General features: G+C 34.7%; 1 protein-coding gene across 2 annotated transcripts in view; it reads right to left on the bottom strand.

Moving 5' to 3' along the window:
* Hfm1 (helicase for meiosis 1) overlaps window positions 1-18,635 on the bottom strand; it is a 117,790-nt gene that overhangs the window by 97,687 nt on the left and 1,468 nt on the right. For both annotated transcript variants that reach the window (XR_012448942.1, XM_074076498.1), the window contains exons 2-6: window positions 17,003-17,100; window positions 13,455-13,567; window positions 11,424-11,727; window positions 4,328-4,581; window positions 4,013-4,060 (exon numbers count right to left, since the gene is read on the bottom strand). Coding sequence is in view for 1 of the 2 variants with exons in the window: in XM_074076498.1 (XP_073932599.1) it covers window positions 4,013-4,060; window positions 4,328-4,581; window positions 11,424-11,727; window positions 13,455-13,567; window positions 17,003-17,073 (790 nt within the window). In the remaining variant the exon portion in view is untranslated. The remainder of the gene's footprint in view (window positions 1-4,012; window positions 4,061-4,327; window positions 4,582-11,423; window positions 11,728-13,454; window positions 13,568-17,002; window positions 17,101-18,635) is intronic.

The raw sequence follows: 18,635 nt of genomic DNA, 5'->3' as shown, positions 1-18,635 counted from the left end.
ATGATGGAAAAGAACCAAACGTATAGAGGCATGTCTATCCAAGCTATGCTGCTAGTTTATGTTTTTCAGAGTATGCTTTTTCTTATTCACCTTGACTAAGCCATTTGATTTGTATCTCCTTCTATAATGTTCCAAATTTCACATATTGACTATTGATTGTTGACTGTGTTTCATTAGTTGATGTGTGTTTCTGGTCAGTGAATTCTAAAGCCCATTAAAAAAATAATTTAGTTGTGTTAACTGTTGGATTTAATGAGAATTATCAGCCACTGACTCAACAGGAAGAATTAAAACCAATCTTCCCCTATAAGAAAGTTAAAAAATATTAATAAAGAGTAAATTGGTCCCTCTTCAAGGTGACAGCTTGAGAGATGTCTTATTCCTCTCTTTTACTCTAAGTCACAATGCAAAATGGATTACTAGATTTAGAAACCTACAAATAAAAAAGAAAATGAGTTTCTATATAATTGAGGCTTTTACAATCTTTAAGAAGATATAAGACAGATAATAATATATCTGAAAACACAAACACACAGATACTTAAGCACTATATGAACATATAAAAGAACTCATGGATTACTTTTGTGATTCTTTTAAAACTTTTAACTCAGACTATATGACTTCTCTGTTCAAATCCCCCCTTATCTCAAAATATGAGGATATAAGGCCCAATCCTAAATGATCTTGTCTCCCCACTGCTGCTCCCCCACCCTCCTCCCTGCCTTATCTCTTTGACTTCAGGTCCAAACACTGCCTCCCCCGACCACATACATATTCATCTTCTCCAGCTATAGTGGACTCTGCTATTCTTTCAAAAACATCAGCCTTGTACCGCCATGAAGACTTTCCTGTACCTAGATTATTTATTCTTTTCTCAAAGTTTCCTTAGCTCTTTCACCTCCTTTAACTGTTTAAATCTCACCTTCTCAAGAAGGCTTATCCTAATTATTCTATTTAATCCTACATCCTGAGCCCTCAATTCTAGCAGTCCCAATTTAATTCTTCTACCATGTACTACACTTTATTTTCCCATAGTACTCATCACCTTCTAAAATACTTTATAACATTTATTATACTGTTACAGTTGTTCAGATCTATTCTCTTCCCCACCCTCATCTCAATAATGTTCACTCAAGGAAAGGATTCATTGTCTGTTTTCTTAACTGACATATTTCAAACACCTACAACAGTGTCTGATACATAGTAAGAACTCAGTTAATACTGTTTGCATTCATCAGATCAAACAGCAAATTTATAAATCTCAATTTTATTTTCAGTTGTACAAATGTCAGAATATTTGTGCCAAAACAAAAAAATTAAGTTTGCCAAATCTATCAGCTTTTGAAAGAATCTCATTTTTTCTTTGAAATGTCTTTTCCTACAAAATATTTACTTATCATAAGCACAAAATAAGACTATCGTGCTGGTTTTTCTCTCATTAGATAGTTCTGTATCAATTTATATTCACAAAAATGAATCTTTGATTCAAAGTAGATGCAGAAAGTTTCCCAGCTCATGATAAACTTCAACCATTAGTATCATTTGTCACCAATTTCAACACCTGAAACCAAATTTTTCCTTTCATTCAATACAGTCTCATCAGTGTCACAGAAAATATATGTTATACTAAGGAAAAGTGTCTACAGACTTGAAAATGACATGAGTTCTATGCCAGAATCAGTCTGACAAAACTTATGCCTATTCTAAGAATTCAAATACAATAAAATTTTGAAAAAAATCAATAAATACATTGTGTCCAAGAAACCCACAAACTCTCAAATTGTTATGAATGGCCTTCAATCTTCCACTTTGAATATATACTTGGAAACAGTAAAGCTCAGTAGTGAATTTGACAGCATATGAAAATTTTGGACAATAAATCTATGGACATGAGTGTAAACAACAAAACCACTTTAGTTGTGCCAACACAGCATGAAAAATTTTAAAACTCTTCAAAAGGTAGTGTCATATTATGGAAAGGTTTCCAGAAAAAGAAGAATCTCCCATCATATAGATAACTAAACAATATTGAACTGGTTAGTATTCTCAACCTATTTAGATCACCAAAGAGAATACAGTACGGCAGGACTCAGATATCATGCAGAGCAGAAGTGCTAAGGACTGGCTATACCTGAAGTTACTATATCATTACATGTACCGCTCTCCCCATTTTAACTGAACTCAGTTACCTGCATTGTTACAACCTTCCATGAATGGTCAGGCAAATAAGTTTTAACTATACTTTGGAGTTATCTCAAATGATCCCAAGAGTACCTAAGATTAGAGTCAATGTTATCTAGATTTCCCTTAGCTTTAATGCTCAATACTTGGACTTCACTTTGTTTTGCCAAATAAGCCAAAACTTTTGTGGATTCTAGAGCATTTCCCAGCTATTGGATCACTTAATGCCATATAACTAAACATAGTTTTGATGAGATAACATGACTGCTCAAAAGTATTACATGGTATCTCCTCATTGATCAATAACCTTATTAAAAATAAAAACAAGGGAGGGGACTAGAGGCATGGTTCAAGCAGTAGAGGGCCTACCTACCAAGCATGAAGCTCAAACCCCAGTATTACCAAAAAATTTGTAAAATTTTTTAATTACAGAAAAACAAAAAAACAAGGGAACGGTGCATGTCTGTACTCTCAGCTATTTAGGAGGCTAAGGCAGGAGGATTGCTTGAGTTCAGGGGTCAAGACCAACCTGAACAATTCAGTGAGATCCTGTCTTAAGGGAAGAAAATTCAATTAAAAAAATAAAAACAAGGCCAGATATGGTGGTGCACACCTGTCATCCTAGCACTCGAGACTAAGGAAGGAAGGATCATGAAGTCAATGCCAGCCTGGGCTACATAAGGAGACCCCATGTCAAAAAATAAATAAAAACAAAAAATGTTAAGAGCACAATTTTTTTGTTTTGTTTTGGCAGTACTGGGGAAGAGCAAATCTTAAGTATTTTCACTACACACGTACAAAGAAACTATGTAAGATGATGGATATGTTGGATAGTTTAACTGTGGTAATCATTTTCATAATGTATATAAATAATAAAACATCACATTGTGTACATTGAAGGTTATGGATTTTCACCTGTCAATTACACTTCAATAAAGTTGGGGAAAATAAAAACAAAAAACTCTGTATCTTGGTATTCCTGGCATTAAACATTGTGATCCTAAGATACCTACTAAATATTATTTCCTACTATACTTTTTAATGTATCTTTGATTTCAGTCAAACTGGAATGCTTGCTCTTTCCAATATACTCCCCATATTTACTCTCACCCTCACCCTTGTCCATGGCTACTCCTCTGCCAGAACAGCTTCCTTATTTCATGTGCCTTCTTCTGCCTTTCTATGTATTTGGAGATATAAAGACAGATAAGACATAGCCTTTTGTCTGCAAGGAGTTCTTAGGTCATGGGGAAATACTTCACATAAACAGCTGATAAAGCATAATAAAATACAATGAATGTACTGGTATAATCATGTACAGAGTATTAAAAAGGATGTTATGGCAAGAATACACTCAGAATAGCTACATTAAAATGGCCACACATGTAAACTGGATTGTATTTATAAACTCCACATGAGATTCTAAAACTGTAGATTTGTAAAAAGTGTCTTCAATCTACAAACTGTCCCATTTCTTTCAATTTCCCCTATTCAGTTTAACCCAATTTGGCTATTCCTACCCAATATATAAGAAATTATTTGTATCTGTCTATAAGTAAATGTGAATAAAGTTCTACCAATAATATGAATCTGATTTCTGTATTCATCCCAGTACACACTGGAAATCACATACTGGTACCACATTTGCAGACCACACATGGGGTAGCAATGACTATCACACACATGTAACTCTGACATAACCCCAAAGATTTACTTTCCCTCTCTTTCTTTGTCAGCCAAAATAAACACACAGGAATACAATGAAACAAAATATTTAAAAACATGATTTCATAAATATAAATAAACTAATGTAAAATAATTTAAAGGATACGGACTTCTGTGACAGCCTTCAAGGAACCTAAGCCATTTTTTGTTACCCCTAAAAAAAAAAGAAAAAAACCTGCATGCGTGAATAGATTTTTTTAAATCTTTTCTAAAAAACTGCTTCAATAAAACTTGTATGACTTTAGTGAAAGTACAGTTATAAATATTAGGACACAGGTAAAAATAATGTAACATAATAAAGAAATGTAGAAATTACACATCTAGAAATAACATACTCAAATGTACTATGTTTTTTCTCTATGCTAACAAATGCTGATTAGTTTGTATTTTTATAAAAACATCTAAAAAAGCAAGGAATTACCTTGAATATCATGAGGCTGTGATGCAACTGCAAAAGATGATAGCTTGAGGATGTCTTGCCCAATTTCAGAAGCAAAAAAAACATCACTTGCTATAAATGTGTTTGCAGAATATTGCGGTTTCTGCTTGTTACTGCGTGATTTCTCTTTGTTCATTTCTGTTTGCATTGTTTTCACTGAGCCAATGTGACAGTGTAAGTCTGCACTGTCATTAGCATAAACATTTCCATGGATATTGTCACATATTTTAAATAATCTGCAAAAAAATTAACACCACACATTTTCTACTGTTGTTGCTCAGAATGTGAAAAACTAGCATAAAATTATCTTTTAAAAATATCCACAGATAGGACTTATTCAAACAAAAAGCCAGTCTTTCTCCTAAAATATGACTTGCTAAGATTACCATTAATTTATGTCTCTTAACTTTCATGAAACCCAGATAAATCCTTTTGTGGTGGCCCCAATTATCCTTGCCTCTTGGTATTCACACTCTTTTATAGTCTCCTACAAATTCAATCACTGAATTAGGACTTGCCTGTGTAATTAGCAGAGTACTATAGAAGTACAAGTACATGACTTCCAAGGATAGGTCATAAAAGACATCCTCCTTTCCAGACAAACTCTCAGATGGATCATTCTGTGGGGAGTTAATCACTGTAGCATAAGGACACTCAACCAAGGCCCATGTGGAGAGGTACTGAGGTGTCTTGTCAACAATCAGCACCAACTTGTCATCCAAGATGAAGAAGCCATCTTGAAAATGGACCAATAGCGCCTGTCAAGTGTCAGATGACCACAGACTATGTAACACTTTGATTGCAGCCCTGTGAGAGATTCCCAGTATCTTATGTAATCTGAAGAGACCTCAGGCAAATCTACTTAAAAAATACTAAGTAGTTCCTAAATTTCTATCTCACAAAACACTGTGAGAAATAAAAATATTTTTTACTGTTTTAAGCCACTAAGTTTTGGTACAATTTGTACACAACAACAGATAACTAATGACTACTTATTGAAGTCACTAAAATGCTAGAAAAGAGAAAAAGCCTATAAATACAGCCAAGGTGATCTCAACTCATAGTTAAATTTAACTAAAGTGATTCAAGTTATAAAAATACATTAACAAACTTATATTAAATTTACAGGAGCAAAGCAGCATACTTGTCAGCAACAGCACTGATCTCCACAGAAGGTACCAGAGACTATATATAGTTTTCCTGGCCAATCAAATCAGAGTTATATACCTTGCCTCCCTATCCCCTCAATAAGGAAAAGAAGCAAACTAAGTATATCAGATGACTAAATCATCCCAAATATTATCCAATAATCAATCTACTGTAAAAAAATACTTCTTTGCAAAGTTGTACAAAACAAGGAGATACTATCTTTATGACTATACATAAAGATATGACATACAAATATGACTATACATATTTGACTGATCAAAAGAAAATCTATTAAAGTATTTTGTTTATAATGGCCTCAGGAGATCAAGTAACCATTAAGGTGCTTTAAATACAACACTCACGTCTTATAGGATAGGTAATAGGGATGACAGTGAATATCAATCTTACAGAATTCTATAAAGAATAATACTCAAAGAAGCACTGTGCAAATACAGAATACTTTCTTAGTTGTTTTTACTACCAGTCTCAATGATATATTGTATAAAAAATCTTTCAAGAATTATGACAGAAAAATTTTAGAATAAATTTTGTAGAATTTTATCATCCAGTGCTAGCAGTTCTATCTAGCATTAGATGATAAATCTAGCATTTGATGGAAAATTCAAAACAGATAATTAGTCTTAAATAATAAAGTAAAATCCATTTTAAAATGGTACTGGGAAAAGGGAGAACATTTATGTTATAGGACTCCCTGGTATATGCTGTGATAGTGGTTAAAAGATATTTGGAATCAGATGAGCTACTACTCAGTTTCCTAGCTGTGTGACTTCAGAGTAAGAGGTGAAATGAGTTTTATAAATTGTAAAGGAACCCACATTCTGGTTACCTATATTCTCTGGACTTCAGATTCTTCCTAGGTCCTCTGTGAATACCAAACTCCCCTATGTTCTCAACTTCTTCCCTGATTATTTTGCTTTCTCCTGAGTCTTAAAAAATATGGCTTTGGCCTAAAAAACTATTGTTCCTTAAAAAACTCCTAGGTGGAAACTTCTGATTCTCTCACATCCCATGTTCTTGAAGGTTGGGCATCTGTCTCTTAAATGTAGATCATTTTTCTACCCGCATAATGATATCTGTGCTACTCACAGCATACACTATTTACCATATATCAAATATCAACCTTCTGGTTGCTTTATAATCTTCTTCTCAATCCCAAATTCTGCCATCATTCCATGTTACTTCAACACTCATGCAGACAACTCACTCAAAATTCCGACCCCTCAGTTCCTTAGGCAATTCATTTCCAAAGGCATTCTCCTTCATATGGCCTCAGTCATCCACTGTCTCCTTCTAGAGTTTATCATCCAGAACTGTTCTCCCACTCAATAATCTTATCAATAATAATAATTCTGATATATTATTCTCTGACCATAAAATCCTGGGTTTTTTTTTAAGTTTGTTTCATCAAGGAACCAATGAGATCAAACATGAAAACTATAATTAACTTCTTTATTTTCTCTCAAACTATCTTCCTATTCTCCTTTCTTTCCATGTTTTATGGACTTAGATTCGATGGTAACTTTCTTATCAATATTCTAAACTCTTCTGCTTGTCAATCTAAAACTAACAAAAGAGAGAGGGGTTCTCCAAAGGAATGAGTTTATCTGAGAACAAGCGACAGGGCATTGTAATCCAGGGTTGTAATGGCAAAACGTGGAGTCATAACCATACCCAAGAGGCAAAGGAGGATGACAGTTTTGAAGGTAAAATGAGGAAGGTGATAAAAGTCATTTTGAAACAATTACTATTGACCAGGATTTATAACAAGGATAGTATCAGTCCAAGGTAAACAGTTAGTTACTAGGCAGATAGCCTTGCAGGAGTATTCTTTGTGTAAAGTGTGGTTTTCAGAGTGAGAGTCCTCATAATAGATTTTAATCTTAAGCATAAATGTCCATAAAAGCCCCTCCTTTATGGCCTCCAACTCCATTTTGTTAGGGTTTGGTTAAAGTGACTCCATTTTAATTTTGACAGCTTTCACATTCTTTATCTTTTTTATCATATTTACATTACAAAACCTAGAATGAATGTATCTACACACACACACACATACACACACACACTCTTATATATAAATGTAATAGCCAGGCAATGGAATACAGTTGTCAGGTAGATAAATAATATTAAAAGTTAGAGTCATCATCAGCAAAGTTGCACAATACAATATCAATATAGAACAATCAATCGTATTGCTATATACTAGCAATGGAAAATCTTAAGAAAAAATATTCCATTTATATTAGTATCCAAAATAATACAATGCTTAGGGATAAATTTAACAAATAAATATAGGACTTTTCCACTGAAGACCATAAAACATCATTGAAAGAATTAAAGAAAATCTAAATAAATGGAAAGACATCCTATGTTCAAAGACTGAAAGACTCAATATTGTTAAGATGGCAATTCTTCTAAAGTTGAACTACAGATTCAAACACAACCTCTATGAAAATCCTAACTGACTTCTTTGTGGTAATTAGCAAGCTTACACTAAAATTCATATGAAAAATACAAAGGACTCAGAATAACTAAAACAATCTGGAAAAGAACAAAGTTGGAAGACTCACTTCCTAATTTCAAATTTTATTACAAAGCTCCAGTGTAAAGCTGACATAAAGACAGGCATGTTGGTCAATGGAGTATAATCAAGAGTTCAGAAATAAATCTTTATCTGATGATATAGTTTGAATCTGAAATGGTCCCCCAAATAGTCAATATGTTAATAACTTAGTCCCCAGTTTGGCACTATAAGGAGATGGTGGAAACTTTTAAGATATAGGGTTTAGTGAGAAGTCTTCTAGTCTTTGGGGGTGTGCCCTTGAAGGGATGGTTGGACCCTGACCCTTTCTCTCGCTCTCTCTCTTTCATATCCTTGCCATGAGTGAACAGTTTGTTCCACCATGCCCTTCCTGCCACAATATGCTGCCTCACCACAGGCCCAACAGCAATGAGGCCAACCAACTAGGGACTAAAGCCTCCAAAAGTATAAGCCAAAATAAACCTTTCCTCTTTTTAAGTTGTTCATATTAGGTATTTTGTTTTAATAGCAGAAAGCTAACACACATGGTATTAAAAAACGTATGTTTAATCTCCATCCCTGGCACAGAGCTCCTAAAACATTTGGAATTTCCTGAGTGGAAGGGATGACAGAAATATCTTTTGTTATTCATAATAAACCCCTTTCGATCAAACCTGAGTTTATACTAATGAGGTGACCTTGGAGGGCTCCTAGATAACTTAACAGGCACTAGTTACAACCGTGTTGTTAGAGGATTGGAATTTTTTTAGCCCCCTAGCTATCCCCTTCTAACCTTCAGGATGGGAGAGGGGCTAGATACTGAGTTCAATTGCCAGTGGGCAATTATTTCAGTCATGACCATATAATGGAACCTCTATAAACAACTCTAAATAACAATGTCTAAAAGGCTTCAGGGTTGGTGAACATATCAAGGTTCTCAAAGAGTGGAACATTCAGAGGAGGTAATGAAAGCTCTGTACCATTCCCAATACTTTGCCTATGCACCTCGTCCATTTGGGTTGTATCCTTTATAATAAATCAGTAAATAAAAATATTGTGTTTTCCTGAGATCTGTGAATCATTCTAGCAAATTACTGAACCTAAGGTGGGAATTCCTGAATCTGTAGTATGCCATAGAAAAATATTAGGAACCCGAGCAACCCACTTTCAGTTGGCATCTTTGGTGGAAGGGATCGTATGGGATGGAGCTTTTAGTATGTGGAGGTCTGATGATAACTCCAGAAGTTACTGTCAAATTGAGTGGAATTATCAGACATCTACTTGATGTTGGAGAATCAAAGAATTGGCTAGTAAACCTTTCAGACCTTATGTTTATGACCAATTGTTTTCCAAAGAAGGTGCCGTGACATTCAATGGGAAAACAACAGTCTTTGCATCAAATGTTCCTGAAACAAGATGACATCTACATGCAAAAGAATGAAGGTGGACTCCTACCTCATACCATATACAAAAGTTAACTCAAAATAATCATAGGCCTAAATTAAGGTCTTGTAATAACAAGAAAATATGTAAATAATCTTCATGACTTTGGATTAGACAATGGCTTATCAGCTTTGGCACCAAAAGCACAAGTAACATAAACTGGACTTCATCAAGAAGACTGAAAGTTCAATGCCAACCTGGGCTACAACAGTGAGTTTGAGGCCAGGTTCACAGGTTTGTGCAAGACCCTGTCTGAAAGAATGAATAAAAACAAAAACTTGTGCCACACAGGAGCCACCATCAATAAAGTAAAAAAAAAAAAATCACAAAATGGGAGAAAATATTTTCAAACCATATAGCTGATTAGAGTTTATACTGAGAATACATAAAGAACAGTTATATCTCACTAATAAAAAACAAATAGTACAATTAAAGCACAAAGTATCTGAATACATTGCTCTAAAGAAAACACACAAGTGTTTTCTTAAAGATTCCCAATGTCATTACTGCTATGAGCTGAATATTTGTGTCTTCCAATATGTTAAAGCCCTAATGTTCCTAATATTATAGTGTCTTGAAGTGGACCTTCCTGATATATACAACATTGTATTACTAACTGCAGGTCTACTGTGCAAAACAAAAGCAGAACTTACTCCTCCTATCTAACTGTAACTTTGTATTTGTTGACCAACATCTCTTTTTCACCCTTTTCACTCAAACCCTAGCCTTAATTCTAACCTCTACATCAACATTTTTAGATTCCACATATGGTATCATCAGTATTGGTACAATTGTGCCTGGCTTAGTTCACTGAACATAATTTCTTCCAGATTTATCCATGTTGACATAAATGACAGAATTTTATGCTTTTATGGCTAAATATAGTATTCCATCATGTATACAGATGCATTCCAATAAAGTCATCATCAACTCAAACTATGCTAAGTGGAAAATGCATTTAATACACCTAACCTACTGAACATAACAGCTTAGCTATTCAGTACAGTAACCGTTGTTTGCCTGTTTTGTGGCTGGCAGGGGCTGAGGCAGACTGCTGCCCAGGATCACTAACATGAGAAAAAAAATCAAAATTCATCATAAAGTAAAAGAAAAAAATCATGTCGAATAATTGTAAGGTTACAGAAATATATACCACATTATTTTTAATCCATTGATCCACTGACGAATGAAGAGTTTTTTCAAGAAAAATATATACTACTTAGGTTAACTAGTGGTGGGATTAACATTATTTTAAGATGAATTAGTAGATAAACATTTGTTTTTCAGTTTTACCTGTAATCCCATTTACTCAGGAGGGAAATTAGAAGGATCATGGTTTGAGTTTAACCTGGGCAAAAAAGTTAGGGAAACCTCCATCTCAACTAACAAGCTGGGCATGGTGTTCACAACTGTAATCCCAGTTACACAGGAGACAAAGGTAGGAGGATCATGGAACGTGGCCAGTCCATGCAAAAAGCGCAGGACCCTATCTAAAAAGTAACTAAAGCAAAAAAGGGATGGGTGTGTGCCTCAAGGGGTAGAGCACCTGTCCAGCAAGTATGAGGTCCTGTGAAAAAACATGAGTTTTAGTTTTTAATATGTTATAAATTTTGATGGATATAGCCCACCTAAAAAAAATTCTTGGGGAATCCTCAGCAATTTCATGTGTAAAAGGGCATGGACAACAAGGAGTTTGAGAACCTCTGCTCTACCCACATACTTCATTAAAATAACTGTCACATATGAGGCATCAGTCAGTTGCTTTATTTATCATCTGTGCCTGCCCACTAAATCATAAGCTGCGTGAGAGCACTAGCCTAGTACTAGAACCCAGAGCAGCACTGCCTGGCACAGGGCAGACTCATCGGGATTCCACGAGTAACACTGTGGGTGTGCACAGATGCATTCAGCTACTCACGGCATTCTCTACTTCACAGAGTCAATCACCTTTTTCGGAAGGCCAGTGAACTCTCTCCTTTATCGTCCACAATGCTGACTGATTTGGAGTCCTCAGGAACATTTTTCTCAGGTGCAATTTCAGTACTCACGTAATTTTTATATTTCTGAGAAAAACCATAGGTCAGCTTTCCAGTGACATGTGATAAGTCATGGTTACCCATTCCTCCTAAATTTAAATTATCTTCATATTTATTAGAGGGAAATTGCAATTTTTGTATTCGTGAAACATAACTTGTGTCTTCATCAGTAATCTTTAAATTTGATGTTAACACTTTTGGTCTCTTTTCTTGACCTAGAAAAAAAGGAATCAATTGTTTATTATTACATGTCCTTCATGAAAACAAATTTTCAAAATGATAATGGAAAGTACTAAGCTAAAAATTTCCAGAGTTCACTAGTTAAATAGGAAATCTGAAAGAAAAGTATAATTGCAATAACAAGATAATCTATAACACTGTGTAATGGTTTGAAATAAAGGTAGTTGTTTCTGAAGGGAACTCAGAAATGAAACCAGATTAAAATTAATTTTGAAAAATTAGATAACTTCTATTATAAAATAAGTTTAATATCGGAACCAAAATAACCATAATTATAATATTTGAAAACTTTAGCTACTACATGATATAATTATATAGGCATTTATGAAGATTTAAAGTTTTATACAATTTTGGGAGTGGGAGCAGTACTGGGGTTTGAACTCAGGACCCTCACACTTGCTAGAGAAATGTTCTACCACTTCAGCCACACCCCAGCCCTTTTAATTTTTAGATAGGGTCTCATGGTTTTTTTTTTTGCCCCAGGCCAGTCTCAGACTGATCCTTCTATCTAGGCTGCACACACAGCTGGGATTATAGATATATACCACCACACCTGGCTTTTTTGTTAAGATGGGGGTCTCTAACTTTTTGCTCAGGCTGGCTAGAAACCAATTGCTGCCTTTTGAGTACTTGGGATGTCAGGCATGTGCCACCACACCTGGCATAAAGTTTTATATAATTTGTACACAGGAATACAATGACCAGTCATATAAAATGTGACTGAATATGAAGCAGTATTAAAATATATGATACAAGATTACTTTGAAATCTTCTCCTAAAAGCAAGATAAAGAAATATCTGCATCAGAGTAACAGAATTTTAAAGGTTTTTAAAACAGACTTTTCAAGAATCTGCAGGTCTAGGAGTTAAGAAGCCTTATTAGTGCTTAATTTTGCTTTACCATCCATTTATATGTACGTTACACATGGTATATATTATTTAATATATTCATAGATGAAGTATGTAAATAATGAGGCTTACTAATAAAATGTATTAAAATGTTTCCAATAATAGCACATTAGATAACATATATGGTTTGAGCATGCTTGTTTTTGTTGTTTTGGTTTGGGATTTTTGTGGCACTGGGTATTGAACTCAGGCCCATATGCATGCTAAGCACATAGTCTACCCCTGAGCTACATCTCCAACCTGAGTATGCTTGGCTTTGAGTTTTATAAAAATGGTCTCAAACTAAATACAATCTCTGCATCTCGCTTTATTCAGTCAATATACTTTAGGGATCTGGCTCCCAGAGGATCTTACCTTTAGTTTTGCTTTGCTTGGCAGTAAGAGGAGTTTAAATCATAAGAAGAAAAATATACAGAACAACAGTCCACACAGGTGATGGTATATTATGTACTATATATACGTATAGGTATGTATGGATGGATGGAGAAGAGAACTTTGAAACCTTAAGATTTGATGGGGGGTGGATAAAGGAGAATGATGGAGGGGGTGAATTCAACTATGATATTTTGTAAGAACTTTTGTAAATGTTACAATTCATCACCAGTACAACAATAATAATAAAAAAATTTTAATATTTCATGGGTACTATTTTGGATAAAAGAAGTCTCTGACTTTTATTTTACTCCAATGAAACAAAAGAATTCATACTTCAATGTTTTAGTAGATTTATTAGATTTTTTTATATTGGCATGAACTGCATGAGCTTGACTTCACAACAAACATGACAAATTACCTAGTAGTTTATGACTTTCTATCTCTTCCTCTAATTTCTGAGTATCTGGAATTTCTGAAATCAATGGAGCAGGAGGGAGAAACCAATCCATAGATTTTCCATTGTCTGAAAAGCTATAAAGCATAAAAATGTTAGTAAAGACATAGCATCAAAAACTATTCATTAAACATTAAAAACTCTTAGATAAACATCTCATAAACTAACTTTTTGTCACCAATACAACAGCACTTTCAACCTTTTCCTCTGTGTGCCACAGCAATAATGATGCTGCTACATGAGACATGCTACCTAAATAATGGTTACAACTCCATCTTCTTTTCTCTAATTCAAGTATTAATAACAGGAATCCTAAATTTGTTCCAATATTTTAAAAGGTAGTAAGTCAGTCTCAAACTTTAGCATAGTAACTATTATACATAGCAAATTACTTATGACATACCTTGCCTAAAATCATTGGTCATAAATATGTAAATGACACTAGTATTCTAGACCATTTCAGGTAATTCCTATAACATTATTTCAACTTAATTCCCTAACTGAAATATTCTTGGTCTAGAACCATTGACAAACCACAGAAAATCTAAGAAACCAGTTGAAACTGATAAATCTCTTCATGAGCCTACAACAACTGACTTCATCATTACCACCCCATGGCATCTTTACCTTCCTTATCTTTCAGCTGTGAGCCTGCTAACTGATTCTGCTTTAATGTTTCTTTTCCAAATAAAGTTGACTTATCCTTCATCAAGACAAAAAGGTAAGGGTTAGGTGATAAGAAATAAAGTTGAGAACAGTACCATACGTTATGTCTACATTGAGTTCCAAGGACTTGACGATTTTTTCTAATCATTTAGGATGTTAAGCTCTACGAAGTGAGAGACTCAGTCTTTTACTTTTTTGCCTTTCATAGCACCTAGAAAATAGCTACTATGGCCTCATTTTCCAAAATGAAAATCTACAACACATTATCTGACTATCCCTAACAGACTGTCTCACAATAGGCCAGAGCATCTGAAATTTAGGACTATGTTGCAGGGTACCCAAGATCAAAACCTCAGTTCATCAAACTCAGCTCACAGGACTCAAGATTACTCCTAGCTATGGGGCAAAGACCTGAGGAAAGCAGGCACAAGTTTGCAAGGGTCCTCTCCCAATGGAGTCACACAGGACATGTTTAAGTTTGTAAGTAACAAGCTGTGGCAACATACATGAAATGTTACCAATGAAGGAAGCTCATTAGGGCTCTTGTGCTGAGAGTATTTAATTGTGAACCCCTTAAAGGATATTGAGGCCCTGGTCCCTTCCCGGTGTATTAGCCTCCTCTGACACATAAATTCCAGAATCTCAGAAGAACATTTTTAGCATAAGCCATATTATTTATATAAACAGCTAATGAGAAGTGAACCACTATTATCAGTTAATGGTGGGGAACTGCCTGAAATCTAAGTTATCAGACTCCAGCCAAGAGCAAACCTTGCAAGCCAGCCTTCTTAAGGACAGCAGTTTAGGCCTATTTTCTGCATAGGGAGTATTCCAGAAAACTTATAAAAGAAGATAGTGAGTGAGATACAAGAAATACATATTTGGCTCCACAATTCAGCTTACTCATAAAATTAAATCTCCCTCATGACTTTCTCTTTTTTTCTAGAGGTATCACCTTTCTCCCAGTCACCAAAATCCAAACCACCATGAAACCGTTTTTTAATTCACTTTATACAGACATACATCAGACCTCACTGCATCATTTTTATAATGCTTCTTGAATTCATTATTTTCTTTGTGTCTCTACTGCCCATCAGTGCTTATAATAACAATTTTAATCAACTGGTATTTGGTTGAGAAGTGCCTTAACTGCCCTCACTGCCTCCACGCTGTCATTCATGTTTTACACATTTCTATATTAATTTGGAATTGTTTCCAACATACTACTACATTCAAAATCCTTCAGTGGCTTCTGAATAAGCCAAACTTCCTAGTGAGCTTAAACCACCTTATAGTTTTACACATACTTCTTAGTATCAGGCCAAATTTAACTGCTTATTATATACTTGCTATAGTTTGAGTGTCTCCCAAACTAACACCTTTGGGTGTTAAAGGCTTCTTCACCAGCCTCTGGTACTACTGGGAGATGGTGGAACCATTAAGAAGTGGGGCCTAGTGGGAAGAAGTCAGGTCACTACGGGCATGTCCTTGAAGGGGTTATTGGGACCCTGGCCCCTTCCTGTCTCTTTCTACCTCCCAGCTAACATGAAGTGAGGGTTTTCTCTGCCATATGTTCCCACATAGCAGTTAAGAGCACCGGCCTCACAAGTGTGAGGCTGTGAGTTCAAACTCTAGCCAAAAAATAGAAAAAGAAATGTTTGATTTAATTCCATGGCTTTTAACACAAGAGAATCATATCCAAGATTCCTATTCTGGCATTTAACTTTTCTAACTTCTTGTCTCAGTTTCTCTTTAATGATTTGTCTACCTCCGGAAACTTCTCTATATGCTATTTCCTAAAAGTACCACGAATAGGCCTATCTCCATTCCTTCCTTTTCAGTAACACACCTTCAAATGTGTACTTCCTCTCTAACAAAAGAATTATAGAATCCTTCAAAGCCTCCTGAAACCTCTCCCCACTACCATAAAGCCTGACCTGACCATCTGGCCTGACCTGACCATCTGGCCCAAGATGACCTTCTTTCTAAATCTGACACTTCATATGCTTATCATTTGCTTTGCACATATTTTGGTTTTGTATTATAAGGATGACCATATGTTCCAAAATTTGCTTGGGCCAATCCTGATTAACTCCTACTGCATCAGTTGGATATACTTTTGCACTTTCAAAAGTGTCCCAGTCTGAATGAATTATATAGTCACATTATTCATTAATGACCTTTGCATGTGTGTTTAATCACAACCACACATTAAATTTTTTAAATAAAAGTTTATATCATTCTTTTTATATCCTTTCAGCACTCAATCAATATTCAAAATTAGTATTTGAATGAATGAATGAAAAATAAATGAAATAAATGTTTCATTAACACACAATAATACAATAGAGCAAATACACAGAAAATTTAGAATAGAGAGCAATGATACATGAAAATCCCTAATAGCTGGTATTCAAGAGACTACTACTTTCTATTCTTACTGCCTTTGGTCTCACATCTTTACTTCCACCCCTACTTGCCTGCACTGAATTTGCCTTTGCATACTTCCCATTCTGTTTCCAAAAGGTACCTTCACTTCTTATCCTGAGCTTCTTTGACCATTACTTCCAACCTTTGCCTTAGCCCCAAGTAATCTGACAAACCAGAAATGCAAACAAATGGAAGTCAAGTGGGCAAGAATCTATTTTAAAAAAATATAACATTTGAGATAATTAAACTTTTGTTACTCCTTTATATCTGAATTCTATGCTTTCCGAATATAGAAGTGAAATATCAGTATCTCTTGGCCCTTCATTTTTATTTACTTACCAGACAGAAAATTTAAACTCCCTAAAACAAAAAAACCAAAATAATACACTATATTATCATCTTTAAGGCACACTTACTTTTCATCCTGCAATGGGTTTTTGAAAAACAAACTATCCACAGGAAACAAGCAATCATTTGATTTCAACATTGTTGGAAACTGAACTTTGTCATAAATCTGCAAGAAATAGAAAAGGTAGTTTATATTTTTTTACAAAGATGTAGAAAAATATTTCTGGATAAGTACATCAGAATCTTAATTTCTCAGAATGTCCTATAAAATAGAACCAAAGACAGCTCTTTCAGCTTCATCTTCTGACTTCTTCCAAAGTGACTCAATAACAAAATACATTATTTGTTTTCTACTCATTCATGCATTCTCACACTTTTGTCCCTCGCTCCATACTGCACCAATGTTTAGATGTATTTTCTTCTATTCTCCACCTGGCAAATTCTTACCCATCCTTCAGGGTGTAAGTCACCATCTCTACAGGCATGCATTGCTCCTTTCTCTTTCCAATTACTCCCCCTGCACATCAACACTACATCCCCTTTTTTTCTAAATTATGAAACATGATAAAAAATCCTATGTGTGAAAACATGAAATTGGACATACAAATCGCAAAATGTGTTACATTTCTTTTTCTTCTGTGATAGTTAACTGAATGAAAATTTGTCCTCAGGAAATTTAAAAGTTAAAAAAAAACTATATGAGTATCATCTTGTGGAGGAATCCTCATTATCAAGTTAGATTATGTGTCTCCAATATTGACACTTCCCTGATACAGGGATAAGACACATGTAGAAATGAAATGGAGGAGGAAAGAATGTTTGCACATGCATCTCTTGAAAAAATGCTACTGGTGAGAGGTCTAACTGCAAATACTTTATGATTGTTCTTACAATTCAGAATATTGTGGGGTTTTTCACTGTTTCAGCTATTGGGTCCTCCCCTTCCACGTGCTTAATTGTCCTCTTTATTAATCACCCAATCATCAACAAAAAGAAGTTGCTTTATACATGTCTGAAACAATTTGACTGTACGAAATAGGCAAGCCTGGAATAGGGCAGGATGCAGAAGGTATCATTTAAAAATATGCTAACAGAGTCGTGTGGAAGTCGTGTGTCCCACCACCCCTCAGGAGTTTTGAACTCAGGGCTTTGTACTTGTTAGGCAGGTGTTCTGCCACCTAAGCCATGCCCTCAGTGCACTAACACAGTTTTACAATCTTTGTTTATACAACCAATTTCAGAACTTGAATACAATTATCTGAAAAGTATACATGAAAATGCTAGTCATTTTAATATTGTCCAAAAGTAACAAAATATTTCCCATCTAGTTTTAGAACTGCATTTTTCAGCAACAAAAAAACTATAAATTAAAACTCACAGACCACTTGCATATGACTTTGCTACCTCCAAATTTAAGTAGAAAATCTTAAGACTAACATTTGTATGACTTTTTCTAAAAGAAAATGGAAATAAGGCAATAAAACTACAAAGTGAAACTATTTTTAGAAAATGTCAAATAACTACACAAAAACCTCCCATATAAACAGCAAATGTCGTCAAAAGAATTTTTGGTTTCTAGTTCCGGTACAAAAGAGGATGGATATAACATATTTTGGTTCAGAATAAAAACATTATGTATCTGTTTCAGTTCTGATGCACTCTTCTATTTAAAAAAAAAATACCATTTACCTCAAATTCTTC

This window comes from Castor canadensis, chromosome 6 (genome assembly GCF_047511655.1).
Source record: "Castor canadensis chromosome 6, mCasCan1.hap1v2, whole genome shotgun sequence".
In the NCBI taxonomy this organism is placed as follows: Eukaryota; Metazoa; Chordata; class Mammalia; order Rodentia; family Castoridae; genus Castor; species Castor canadensis.
The sequence above is the reverse complement of the archived record's forward strand: the minus strand, read 5'-3'. Positions and strand labels throughout refer to the sequence as shown.